General features: G+C 41.6%; 2 protein-coding genes across 4 annotated transcripts; both read left to right on the plus strand.

The window, feature by feature from the left end:
* Positions 1-8,290: 8,290 nt before the first annotated feature.
* LOC117734089 (homeobox protein Hox-C6a) lies at positions 8,291-10,055 on the plus strand. 3 transcript variants are annotated; one of them, XM_034538162.1, is made up of 2 exons: positions 8,291-8,758; positions 9,210-10,055. In XM_034538162.1, exons 1-2 carry the CDS (start codon positions 8,362-8,364, stop codon positions 9,518-9,520), a joined length of 708 nt encoding a protein of 235 aa, XP_034394053.1. In that variant the 5' UTR covers positions 8,291-8,361; the 3' UTR covers positions 9,521-10,055. The 3 variants fall into 3 exon arrangements, with proteins under 3 accessions (XP_034394053.1, XP_034394054.1, XP_034394055.1); XM_034538163.1 differs by having other exon boundaries at positions 9,213-10,055; XM_034538164.1 differs by having other exon boundaries at positions 8,291-8,755; positions 9,213-10,055.
* A 1,208-nt stretch (positions 10,056-11,263) lies between these two features.
* On the plus strand, positions 11,264-13,139 carry hoxc5a (homeobox C5a). Its single transcript, XM_034538165.1, has 2 exons — positions 11,264-11,741; positions 12,931-13,139. Exons 1-2 carry the CDS (start codon positions 11,264-11,266, stop codon positions 13,137-13,139), a joined length of 687 nt encoding a protein of 228 aa, XP_034394056.1.
* The last annotated feature ends 1,387 nt before the right edge of the window (positions 13,140-14,526 follow it).

A 14,526-nucleotide genomic window follows, 5' to 3' on the forward strand; every position in this document is an offset into this window, starting at 1 on the left:
CAGCGTGCGTACTCTCCAAAGCCTGAGTCGTGTTTGATTCATCCTCTTAATAAGAAACTTCCTCTCTTCAGGGAGGACACCAAGCTTTCCTTAATGAATCTTGGGACGAATAATGGCTGTTTGAGATGATATGAACAAACATCTGGCGTGGTGTTAATAATCAGACTAAATAATGGCAAAGCATGAGGGAGGCTTTATCTGTCTATAGCATGCATGCAAGGTGTTGTGTGGAACCTGGTGTCCAGACAAACCTCCGGAAAGCCTCCGCGCGTGGAAATGAAAGCGGATAAGAGGCCAAGTGCAGGTAACACCTTGTGTCTTCTCTCCCGTCCAGCTGCTGATCCTTTTATGATGACGGTTTAGAATGAATGAAGTTAAACAGCAGTCAAGTTAAAATCAGAGTATCATTGAAGCAGTGCAGGCACTTCAATATGTCTAAAACGGGGCCGCAATGTAGGTCACTTGAAGGGCTGTTACAATAAATACAATAGCCAACTCGCTCAATTATATTAATTTTAACCTGACCCTTCTCTTTTAAAATCAAGTAATTTGATCTCCTCTTCCATCTACGGGTTGCAAGAGAATTTATCACGGATTTCACTGAAAAACGAGCTGTATTTTTCATTTGAATGGATACAACTTATATTTATTTTTACATCTTGAATGTATTATTAGAACATCTCTCGACTAATGTACAATGCCGCCTCTCTGTGTGGTTTGTTCAGTGTCATGCAGCTAAATTATTCAGAACTCGTGGCTCGCCTGTCTGCTTTTTATCCGCTCAGCTAGACTATTGGAATAAACTGAAGTGATCCAACCCATCTTTATGAGACACTGTGAATGCAAATACTTTGTAAAGTAAATAGTTAACTGTAAGGTGCGAGTGCTTATTTAGTTATACTTATATCTCTAATTCAAAATGTTTAATTATGTTGTATCTTGAAGGTATTCAGATATATGAGATTTGGAAAATCAAGGCCTGAACTGAATATGTTTTAGAGACAAATATACACAAAATAAACAGAGTTGCACTTTTTTTTATTAGATGTTTCCTCAAAGATTTTTTTTTAGTACAACCGACTTACAGATGAGCATATAGGAGCATCATTTATTCTGTGCACTTGTTAAATTAATATTGGCTAACGAATGGAATCAAAACGAATTCACAACTTTGCATGCAGGCTTTTCGATTGCGTTTTAACCGAGATAAAAGGCAGATTGCTTGCAAACGGCTTTTTATACTTAATTACATCACTTTTCCTCTATAAATCCAAGCTGATACAAGGAAATAGGGACTTGGAGATCGTCAGTTTAGGGGTTCCCCTCAATTGTGTCTTGCATTTTTCTAAATGAAACAATGTCCATTCAGGATGTTTCTTTTTCTATTTGCTTGCGTGTAGTCTTTAGAAAATTCCGGATGTGTCTTCAAGTCTCAACTATTCTGCTCCACGGATGGGCCCATTGTGCGCGTGTACTTTTACCACAGGGTTGACATAACCAATAAAGTTTAGTGTACTGCTGTAAACTTTATTGGCGGTGTAAAGGCACGGCTCGGATGGGTCTGCATCTTTTGTCTGTCTGTGCGGAGGCTCAGTTTGGAGATCACGGCCTGCAAGGACAAGATGCACCACTCTTCGAAGTATGTAACTCACGTTTTTTTTAGTCATTTCGTGTAGGGAATTCATTTATTTCGTTGCTAATATTAAAAGCCACAATTGTCTTGTAAAAAAAGCGAGAGGCATTGTTCAAGTGAATTTTATGAGATACAACCTGTGTGTGGGGCTCAAATGACGTTATGTCTTCTCTATTGTTCTCCTCTTCTACCATCTCACTCTCTTTTCGATGTATTTCAATGCAATATATTTGTTGAAGATACAGACATTTGCTTGTAAACCCAGTGGTTGCCTGGCGTGCTCCTTATTTCTAAGATATACAAATGAATGACCGTATTTTCAAATGCGCAATGTTTTCCTTCTCTGCGTGTCATCGGTTCTGTCTAAAGTTTGAAGAAGCTTTACAGTGGATATTGGTTGCTTATCAGGTTGGATAGCTGCTGTTAAGTGCGTCATGTGTTGTGTTCTTGGCAAGCTCCATGCACCTTTTCTGCTTTTCAAGTTTAAATTAGGACAATACCTGCAGCCACTTAGTTCAATTTGACATAATCTCCATATTACTTGCACCTGGAGCCTCTAGTTGATGTTTGATGTTAACACTGGAACATGATATCTGCTTGCTCTCATATTATCCATCCCGAGAATTAGTCAGAGAGAGGCCCTAATATGGAAGTGTTTAGCTAATTGAAGTTTAATTAGACCTCTCTCTTGCCATGTCTCTCTGCGCCTCTCTGTCTCCCCTCCCTCTATTTCACCCTCACACTTTTATTTCCTATTTTGCGTTGGCTTGGGTACATCATGGCATACAGCTTGTCCACCAGGGGAACTGTCATATTATTTTTGACGCACGTCTATTTGGTAACAAATGGGAAATCCCAGCATCGCACTCCAAATCGTGTGTCCATTTTTGGCTGTGTGCAATCGAAAAAAGGAAAGCGGAAAAGATGGGTGCAAACATTCCTGGTTGTTAAAGGAAGAAATTTACAGCTGAGTAATAAAAGTTTACGACTGAATCCTCCCTGCGATTGGCTGTGGCGAGCCACGTGGCACACGCTCTATGAACATGAACTTTATGCTGTTGTCTATTCTCTGGTCCTTCCTTGTATCAGCAGCAGACTACGCTGGGCGTAGAAACGTCTTTTTCTTTAATCTAATTAAAAAAAATACTGCACAGACATGTTGGCTCGTGCTTCGTGTGATATTCATCCGATCTCCGACTCCCTGACACAGACATCTTCGGGACAGTCGCCGCCTCTACCAGCCGCTGCGTTTATCCCCCCGGAGGCAATAAAACCGCGACTGGGAAGGGAAAAGGAGTCAGCCAGCCTGCTAGAAAAGACTTTTCTCGGCAAGCAGACAGCCTGCCGCACGAGCTCCTTATCGCCGGGGTGAGAAGACGGTACGCGGGAGATGTGCGCTGTGTTGATATTTCCCTCTCGCCATCGTGACCCCTCAGCTGCTATGTTGGACCACAAGGAAGCTACAAACTACGGAGAGCCTGCTGGGGTAAGATTACAGACCTGTCTATCAATCCTTATTCATGTTTTTTATGCTGTGTTTGACAATCGGCCCGTGGTTTGCTGGGTTGAAATGATGCGATCGAGTGAGTGTGAGTTGACTATTCTGTCGCTGTGACCTGACCTGTAGCCTGAGAGGCTGCTGATGCCCAGAGCGACTGGCATTGCACCTCCCTGGCTGGTGTAGTAGCACCTGCGTGTGTACCACTGACGCTTTGGCCTACATTAGCGGAGCATTTTAGAGATGCTGTGCCAATGTGTTGCAATAAATTGCGTACTGATAGTAAACTTTGTCATCACTCACAGGCCCTACTGACCAGGCAGTGACAAATTACATTCAGGTGCTCTAATTATTTCGTGCTTACTTGCTGTCACTTGTTATATTCAGCCTCTGCCACGGGCCTGAATATCATGTGCAATTTCCCGCACGGACGCACGCGCGCACGCACACACCCACACCACACGTGCACGCGCGCACACACTTGCCACAGTATGTACACGCTGACACACCGTGTAAATCGCGGCAGTGCCCCCTAGTGATCAGAAGTGTTGCATGGAAGTGGGCGGGTGTGGAGGCTTGTTGTTTATGGCTGCTGGTTCTCAGCGGCGGTTCACTGCGGATGTCAGCTGACCCAGCTGATACACGGTTGCCAGCAAGTAACCGCACGTGTGTTTCTGAGGGTCTGATTTGTTGTTTTCACATCGGACAATGAGGAATTTGTCTGTTTTATTGTTTTCTACATGATGTAATAAGATGGTGATTTGTTACGAGACAGTGGGACATAATCACTGACGATATTATGATGAGAAGCACGAGATTTTATTCACACCATCAGCAAGAAATCATCACAAATATCCACATTATCATCAAAACCACCTGTAATAACAACACTTTATCAGGGCTACCGTTATACTTGAACTGCGTGTAGTAGATCATAGCAATGGTGCCCAATTGTGATGAAATACACTCCAAAATACAAAATCTACCCAGATTAATTTCAAGGTATTCTCAGTATGTGGATCAGGATGAAACCATCTTCACGTGTGTGTGAAAACAAAAACGTGTCACACAAATATAAAAATGGTTAATGATCGACCCTGCAATTCAAAACTAAATATATTACCCATAAAGTGATTTAATGTGTTTCTGTCCCCTGCTGAAGCTCAACGGTCTTTGCGTTTCAATCTTGTCAAACGCAATTATTGGCAAAGCTTCGCTCTGGAAGCCTTCAAAGTCGTACAACCTACTGTTACACACGTTGGTTTTTCCCTTATGAAACATTGGTCTTTCAATGGTTCGTGTCCGCTGCTGCCCAATGCGTTGCCTGCAGAAAGAAGGAGAGGAAAAAAGGGAGGGAGGGAGAGAGAGAGAGAGAGAGAGAGAGAGAGAGAGAGAGAGAGAGAGAGTCCATTTAATCCATGACGTTTGGGTTGTTGGGTAAATCTTGATTTAAAATAAGAGGGGAAACCACATCTATTGTTTTGCCTTGCAGTGTTTTTAGAAGCAAAGATAGGTTCACATAAAACTCCATGAAGTCATGAATCTGTCCGCATCACCACATTTAGAACCTCACTTACAAATCCCGACAGGGCAAAAATTTTGCCTACTAATGGTCATAATTTATGATGTGTGGATCAACATGCGCTCATTGGGCAACAGCTTCCTGAGTGCTTAACGAGCATAAAGTCGAACACTTCCGGACATTAATTGGGCTAGCCAGCGATGGTAAAGTGCTTATAGAGGGCTTTACATTGTTAGTATGTGAATTACTCCTTATTAGTAAGGTTAAAAGCGGGGGAGAAGAAAAAGGCATCAGGGGCAGACCAGACTTTGCCTCCCTCGCTGTGTTTTTAATCATGGCTGATCATGTAGAAATTTTACAGGTCCCGTATTGCTAATTGTGAGTGATGTTGTGCCGTTGGATATTGATGTAAAAGAATGCAAAAGAGAAGTTGTAGGTTCAAGGATGTGGATAGGCCCTGTTGTATTGGGAACAGGCTGTTAAAGTTAGGCCTTCAGCAGAAGAGACAATTATAGTGCACATTTAAAACCGATACAACATGAGAGTTACTAACCCTATAACCCCGACAAATAACATAATAATATTATAAATAATCAGAAGAAGCCCTGTTGCTCATTATCTATTACCATTAGCCGTACCCTTCATTGCGCATTCACCTTAGATAACTACTAACTACAAATCAAGAGCATAGTATTCATGAATTAATTATGAATGCAAATTAATAATTTCCATGGTCGGTATAAGACAAGGCTGAGCATTTATCATTTGTGTCTGAGCCTTTTGGTCCTTTCGTTCATCTGCAGTTATAATATCCTTTAAAAGATCGTGAAAACGTGGACCAAACGGCTTCTTTCCTTGCTGCATCAAAAGCCGTGCACGTGGTTTGCCTCACGGGCCGCAATAAAACACTAAAACACGAGGGAAAGAATGACCTTTCTAATTCTGCACACTGGCACAACCTCTGCTGCATTCCTGCCTCTCCAGTCCACACATTGGCTTTAGTGTTCAGCCTTTATTTACAACCTCAACTTTATGGAGCAGCGTGGGCTTTTTTTGTGTTGCGGGTGGCTGTGAATAACAATGAAGGAAGATCTGGGTTTCAATACCCAAATAATTTGAAAAAAGATTTTGTTTAAATAAATATTTTTCAAAGTTCGTTTAATTTTTGAAAAAAATAGAGTTCAATTATAACAACAGCATGGAGACAGTAAGATAAGTTGTTGATGCAACAAAGACCTTCGCAAATCCATGCACATGCTGTTTCTGACACCGTGAGCATGACAGAGTAACGTTGACTGACAATCACGAAATTATTCGCATTTGTGATTTTTGGGACTCCTTTTGATGAAATCGAAATTTAATTTAGCTTTTAAAGTGGTAAATACACATTATATGTTTACGTATTTTTTACGTTTGATAACATTGGTGTGGATTAAACACACATGGATAGCTGAATTGGAACTCCCAGTATTTCAACTATATATATATATATATATTTATATATATATATATATATATATATATATATATATATATATATATATATATATATATTGTTTTTGTTCTTTTTCATCATCAAATGATTCGTTCCTTGATATCAAAGTGAAAAAGGAGTAGGTCTTTGCAGCCTTCAACTTTTGCGCTTTACTTGCCTAAAATGTGTGCCACGCGGATATCACATGTGGCCACGAATACGGTGAAGGGAAACTTTATTGCACCAGCTACTTCCTTTTCTTTGTTCTTGTCTCTTTTATGGGCTATTCAGGATCCCAAACAACAAACCAAACAGTGTTGCACGTTTAGGCATGCGAGTATTCACCCTATTGAAGAAATCAATGAGGTCCACCGATAGGTTGCTGCTTTTGAACAGACATTTTTCAATAACTATTGATTATTTTTCTTGGTTTCTATTATGGACACTGCAAACAGCGAAGATAATGTGAATGATGTTGTTTCAAATTAATGTAAACGTTAAACGTCATACATTAATTTAAACCTCTTTTTTTGTATAAAAAAGAATGCTGCTGCTGTTAAACTGCGCTCTTATCATACGGAAAGTAATTTAATTATATTGACGACAGAAACAGAGCGAGTGAAGCTGTTCTCTTTATATCATTAATGTAGAATGTTACGCATTTAGTTGCACATTTCGCCCTGACAAGCGCTCAAGACATGCTAAATTTTTGCAGAACACCTCTTAAGTAATTTCCAAACCCATACTTTTCTGCTGAGATAATTAGCGGTTCCCCTTTCCCCTGGTGCCAGAGGAATGTCGAAGTATGATCAGAACAGGAAGAAAAGACGGCTGTGCGTAAATCTGAAAGCATACTGCTTATTGTTATGATTGAAAGAGACTGTACCTGCTCTCAGCTCAAAGGGAACACCGGGCACTGGCCTGTGGAGGATTTTGTCTGACAGTCGCATAACTGATTAGATTTTCATAGAGAGTGGCTGCAGTTGGACGCAGTTCTGTGCTAGCCAGTCGTATCTATACGTGCTGTTTCCTTTTACTTTATGCCTCCACGTGCTGTGCAGTGCTTTCATTTGTGACTCTGGGAGATTGCTGCTCGCGTTGCAGGGCTTTGCTGCAGAGATAGTTGTTGGTGTGCTGGGGAACTTGTTTTATTGCCTTCACAGAAGAGAGACCATAAACGCATTCTTACCACCTACATACACCCTCCCCCATTTCACTGCAAAAGCATTGAAATTGCTCACATGCCAGATAATTCATACACAATGGAAACATTAACAGTGTGCTGGAAACTCGTCGATTTGGCCGAGATAAACCATAAATTGGCATATTAATTTTAATACAAAGGTCCTGCGTCCTGCGGGATGAGAGCATGCAGATATTGTATAGCCCATCGTTGCATTGGTGTTGTGAAAATAAAACAGTTTTGGAAAAACCCACGCACACAAACACACATACACCCACACCCACACCCACCCACACACACACACACACACACACACACACACACACACACACACACACACACACACACAAACACACAAACAGACACCACCACCCCCACCACCCTCCCCCCCACACACACACACACACGATCACACAAGCACTCAAAAAACTGAAAAAAGGCTTTTCTTTCTGTTTCAGTAAATTGATTTAATAGCTGATTTCCTGCACTCTTTGCCTCTTTTGGAGTTGTGTTCATGTGTATTTGTATGCAAACGTCCCGCCTTGCTTTGAGTGTGATCACTGTACTGAATGACATTGCCCACATTTCGCATCATACTTTTCCCCCAAACACCACATATTGTTCAACTTCAAGTAAAAAATGTCTCATCCAGCCGAGCTGATAGTGTGCCAATCAAACTCTCCGTTGTGTTTATCGGCATTTAGCGCTAATGTTCAAGCGCTGAGCTAAAAGCTACAGTTTCTCCTCAACTCCTGCCTCTCAATTGGTGGAGAATGGTCAGCTGACGTTGTCATATTGTCTCTCACCGAGCCAAGCCTCCGCTATAACACTCGGGTTTGTGCGTCTTAACCGGAGATTGGAAATTAATAATATTGAATCCTCAAAGTAGCCCACGTCCAGTTAGAGAAGCAGAAAGTCGAGAGAAAAAAAGAAGACATTGGAGAAAGGTGTGGTTGGTTGACACAGACGGGAAGGAGATTTACTGAGAAGGAGATTGAAGAGAGACCGATAAAGAAGTGGGGAGAGTTGGAGAGAGGGTTACAGGCAAGGTATGAATTCTTATTTCGCAAACCCGTCGCTCTCGTGCCATTTATCCGGTGGTCAAGATGTTTTGCCTAACGTACCCCTAAACTCCACCACCTATGACACAGTGAGACATTTTTCGTCGTACGGCGCTGCTGTGACCCAGAATCGGATATATGCACCTTTCTACTCTCCTCAAGATAATGTCGTTTTTGGGTCTGGCAGGGCACAGTATGAATATGGATCGAACGTGTTTCTTCAAGACAAGGACGTGCTCCCCAGTTGCAGACAAACAAACATGGGACTCAATACACAAAGCCACATTGCTCAAGAGTACAGTTTGGATCAAGGAAGAGCAGGAGCGCAGGATCAGAAAACCAACATCCCGATCTACCCGTGGATGCAGCGAATGAACTCACACAGCGGTGAGTTTTACTACGACAAATAAATTAAGGAAATGGGCCAGTTTTACGATATGTCTTACCAAGAGAGTAAGTTACTTTTTATGGCCCCATAAAACATTACTGTATCCCCTAGACTTGTAGATGGGCCTTTACATGTGCAAACAAACAGCTTTCATATTAAGAAAGATATAGTAGCCATAACCAGCAGCGAGAGACACAGAGAATACATGATGTTGTTTTTATTATTTTAGATAATGAAGCTAAGAAGCCCTTTGAGAAGGGATTTTTCTTTCAGTTAAAATGTGTTTATTTTTCTTGGTGGATTTGTATTACTTGATTCTAACAACGAGGTGTCTTGTGCTCAACTGCTTCAAAGTATTATTAGTGCACATAGTATTATTAGTGTTTTTCAATGTCAAATATGACTTCGTCTTATAAGCGATTCAATTAGTGACTTCACTTTGTATTTCAGCAGGAGTGGGCTACGGGACAGACAGACGCAGAGGACGTCAAATATACTCTCGCTACCAAACACTTGAGCTGGAGAAGGAGTTTCATTTTAACCGCTACCTGACCAGGCGCAGACGCATCGAAATCGCAAATGCGCTTTGTTTAACGGAGCGGCAGATCAAAATCTGGTTTCAGAACCGACGAATGAAATGGAAGAAAGAAAGCAACCTGACCTCCACGGTGACTGGAAGTGAACATACAGGAGCCTCTCCGGATGAGGAACGTAATGGCGCAATTGAAGAACAGAAGGATGAGGACAAGAAGAAAGAATAGTACAAAAAAACAAGAGGGGAAAACACCTGATGACCATTTAAACCCAACATAACTACCTAAAAAAAAATCTATATGGACTTGAGAGCGACTTCACTGCATGATGGCTACCGCAGCTCTCCCACTTATATCCCATGTTGACCACAGGAGTGTTGAGCCTTAGAAATCCAGATTATTTCAGCCACAGTTTGTCCCCCTGTGACACTTGGGGTGCTGATTCTGTTTTATTGCAATGTCACACTTGTATTGTGAAAATAAAAAGAAGTATTCATTTCTACGTTATTTCTCATGCCAGTAAATTCTGTGTATTTATCACCCCATCCATCACTGTGAACTCTTTGATCACCTCACGAAATACAGTGTTGGTCCAACTTAACTCAATGTTGTACATGCACATTCCACGAAGGGAAAGGAAAGGACAGGCGGACACTTTATTTGATCACAGTATTATAGGCCTACTTGAATCATCCGCCGAAAAGTGTCCTGCACAAACATGAAACTTGCACGGCCATAGCCCACAGTCCACACACACAACTGAAATGCCTGTATATAATCAAAATAACAATATACTATGTAAATCCAGTGCGGACTTATGTGCATTTAGCCGCTTTGATAGACGCCGCATAATTGCGCTTAGCCTTCCTTTTTTTGTTTATTGTTTGACACAATAGGCTTTCATTGTGAAACAGATTTGTACACTAGTAATTCTTCTCTTCTGTTTGGGAGTTACGAATTCATGTTTTGTCATAATTGTGTATCATGGAATAAAATATTTGCAAAAATGTCACCCTCGTCCTGTGTTTTTGGGAGCATTTCACTTTCTGAGTCAGATAATCATACAATATTTATTGAAATATGGCACCAAACTCAGTACGTGATTGTGGAGACTCGTTTGGCATTTTATCTTTATCATGACCTTAATGGTCAAGGGAGGCTGCAAAGGAAATTAACAAATAATCTAGCGAAGGGATTCTTTAACAAATGTTGGCCTTATAAATATTAAATATTCAACTTGGCATGAGTCATAAGAGCATGCGGTAATAAGCTATTGTCCAATATGCAGCAAAACAATAACATGACCGCAGCTGTATTTCTACAGCTGTCTTTCTATAACACATTTGAACACACGCGTTCAAATGTCTCGTCCATATGTGTAAATATATTTAAACCAAGTGCGCACTGTAAATGGTCATTAGTATTATCACGATCATTATTTTTAGTAGTATTATTCTGATGATCGTTATCATTATTAGTATTGTTTTATTATATGGGGCTGTGGGTGGACTCGCGGTGTGTCAGGGGCAGAGAGCTTTGGCCGGTTCTGACCGTCTTGCCCTATACCAAACACCAGATGACGCTCTTGTCTTACTGTCCTGTCCTTTTGCGCTAAAGATCCCTGCCTGGTCCTCAACAACCAACAGCTCAAAGTTTACCGGACACGTTTCTCCTATTCATCAATATCCCCATTGAGTATCAAAGCCAATTTATGACTGGCCAACATGTGCACGTGATCCCATACAAATACCCCATATTTGGGCAGCGCACGTCGGATCAAGAATTAAAAAAAAGATACCAAAGCCTACTCCACCTATAAATCCTGGATTATTTTTTTAAGGCAGACAGCCCTGAATTTTCCAAAAGCGGCTACAAAGAAATGCAATGATCAACACAAACAAGGAAATAACCGCAACAAACATCCCGCAGCCCTCTCGAGTTTGAAAAGAAAGTCTCGCTGATTGTTAAAAAATGAGCTCTTATGTTGACAGCTGCAATCTCAGGCAAACAAGCGAGACAACTTCTCCTAACACTATGTTTAGTTTCGACCTTTCTGGGCGCGCGTCCAGCCGCTATGAGGGTGTTAATGTGAACGGGATATTCACGTGTCCCGTCCCCACGACCTCTGTTGAACGGGAGGAGATGAAAACTAGCCTGCGTGGCAATACGGATATTCCTCTCCCGTCAGGACCACAGATAACCATGGTCTCCAGTAGCTCGTCTGTGAACGCCAGCGGTCTCAACTACGGCAGCAGCACGCTGCTGGGACGAGTGGCAGAAAGAGACCCGGAGAGGAGCGCAAAATCCGTCGGCAACAAGAGCCAGGAGAGCGAGAGAAACGCGGAGCACACGCAAACGGTGAAACGACACACAAATGTGAACCAGCGTCAGGACAGTGAGCAGCAGCCACAGATTTATCCATGGATGACAAAACTGCACATGAGCCACGGTAAAGTTTGCCTATTTTCTAAAGTGCGACTAAAGATGCTTTCCCTTATTCTCTCTTTACGCTGCAACACTTCTTTTCGCCCGTTCCAGTTTCCCTCTTGAGTTTTATAGGCCAAACGCAGGAAATAATAAAAACTCGTGGTCATAAATTTTATGACAAAGGCATCCATTGCTCGTAAACCTGCTCTGTTACGGTGAAGAGGTGATCTGCGGGGTGATTTATGGTGGTATAATTGGATAAGAGAACAAAATTGTGATAAAACTATGAAATAATATTCACAAATTCAGCTCTAAGTATTAGTTTTTGTCTTGGTTCCTTTATAGTCGAAGTTAATGTTTTACATTATCAGTCTCACTGTGTGGGAGAAGCTTTAGCCTTAAATTGAACTCTGGGAAACACCAATGCCCTGACCCAATCGTGAACTTTTCACCTCTAAAAGATGTGAATAGGCGTCGCTTCTTCTCCCTGCCTTAAAAACCCACTGGTTGACTATTTAGCCTGCAGATGTACTCCGAGCATATTTGCTGCCAAAAAAAAAGAAGCGACTTCTGTTTTGTGTTCCTCCATTTGCAAACATCTTGGAGCACACAGTAGGCACTTTATTCAAGTCCAATAGCAGCACAGGCCTGTTGCTAAGCACGCTGATTTGAGCGTGTAAATCTGTAAATAGGAAAACATATCTGGGGAACATCAGATTCCATTTTCTAAACCCACTTCTTTAGCCTTTACACATCTGTTTTTCCTCCCACGGCACTCCACTGCAGTGGTATTAGGCCAATGTCAGTGTTTACAGGAAGGCCTACACACTATTAGTTATCCAGTTGTACTTATTACAGTAAGACACGTTTCTTAAATAATAGTGTTGTGTATTTTATATGTTTTAATGCGAAATAATGTAGAGGGCCCTCATTCCTTTAAGCTAAGTATTTATTGCCTCTATTTAACCAGCCTGTCATGATTTTTATTACACAAAGATCAGTAAGATCAGGTTACATTGGGTTATATAAAGATATTTGACCTTTCAAATGAGAGTGGAAGGGGATTTAAATTAATAGATGTGTGCTTGTAATTCTTATTTTTATGGATGACCAATCTTTATTTAAATGTAATAATACTACTAGCCTATACTATTATATTTATTCACCGCTATAATGCTGCTGAAAGCTAACTGATTTTAATGCCACTTCAGAATCGGAGGGCAAGCGGTCCAGGACCAGTTACACCCGCTACCAGACTCTGGAGCTGGAGAAAGAGTTTCACTTCAACCGGTACCTGAGCCGCCGCAGGCGCGTAGAGATCGCCCACACCCTGTGTCTAAACGAGAGGCAGATCAAAATCTGGTTCCAGAACAGACGAATGAAGTGGAAGAAGGACTCAAAGATCAAAGTGAAGGAATAAAGCACCAGAGAGCGGGTGCATGCAGCACGTTTTCAACCCCACACTGCACAGTGCTGGAGTGCCGCCTGACCTCCGGATGAACTGCTAGGAGCAATGACATCATGACACCGCGCCGTGTGCTTCATCACCAATTATGTGTCACTTGCTGCAGTTTGGGACCTAATGTATTGAATATCACTCACTTTGATCAATCGGTTTACATTTCTAAATTAATTTGCAGCCCATGCGATGATAACCTCACTGTGCTGCACGAAGGGGACAAGAGGTTGAGGCGAGCTTGGCCCTTCAAGCTGCCAGGCTTGAGGTCCGCAGTGCACTGAAAGGCTGCACCATGTTACTAATTGTGTTTTTAATTAGGATAAAAGTAGTGGAGGCGGGGTGATAGCCTACATCATTTCCAACTCTGTCTCAACATCATGTGATCAAAAATGTTACGTCAACAAATCAAATTAAAGACAACAATATTTCTGGCTGCTTAGGAGCTGTCCTGTAAGCAACAGTGAGATAGTTTCCCACCAGTGAAAAACGCTGTCCCACTTCTTTCCTTTTCTTTTCAAATCTACTCTCTAATATGTTGCAGTGGTTGAATGTGTGATATGTTCAGTGAGCTAATATCTCCGTGAGTGTGAAGGCATCTCCCCTGTTGTCTGTCATATCATTGTGAATCTAAATCGTTATGTATAATTCAGCGACTGTATGTGATAATATTGTGATGTGCAATGAAGCCATTTCTCTCACCTTCTGTAAACTTAAGGTGCCTGGTTTACACGAGGCCCAGAATAATTGATAGATGGCTTAATTGTCGATTGTAACCAATAAAGTCCCATCATTAACAGAAATGATTTTTTCTTTGTTCGGGATGTACATTTCTGTTTTTTTGTTGTTGTTCATATCAGTGATTGATTAAACTAATATAGACATTGTTGCTATAGTTTTTATAAATTTTTTTTAAAGCTAACGATTTTCTTCCTTTTGTTTTATTCTAATGTTCACGTTTTTCTAGTGATGGGTCGGAATCCACAGAATGTCATTGACTGACAAACGCGCTCTGGAGTTTAAGGCCCTCATAAAACTTTATTGCCAGCACTCTGCTACAGGCAGACTCCCGTTTCCTGTTGTGTCAGGGAAGGAAGGCGCGCACGAGCCTGTGATAACACTCGTCCTCAACACAACATGGATGCAAAACGGTGGTTTCCTGTGGCCGCAGACTGACGCGCCATTAGCGTTGAGGCCATATGGTAACTTTATGATATCGCCCTGCTCTTTAATCCACTGCACTGTACTTAAAACAACACGACCTGCTATAGAGAACGTTACAATAATGCCAGTTGCTGGGTGTCTGTATCCAGCTGCAGCTTTTGTAGAAGTAGTAGTATGTGACACAGCA

The sequence above is a fragment of the Cyclopterus lumpus genome, chromosome 7 (genome assembly GCF_009769545.1).
Source record: "Cyclopterus lumpus isolate fCycLum1 chromosome 7, fCycLum1.pri, whole genome shotgun sequence".
Lineage (NCBI taxonomy): Eukaryota > Metazoa > Chordata > Actinopteri > Perciformes > Cyclopteridae > Cyclopterus > Cyclopterus lumpus.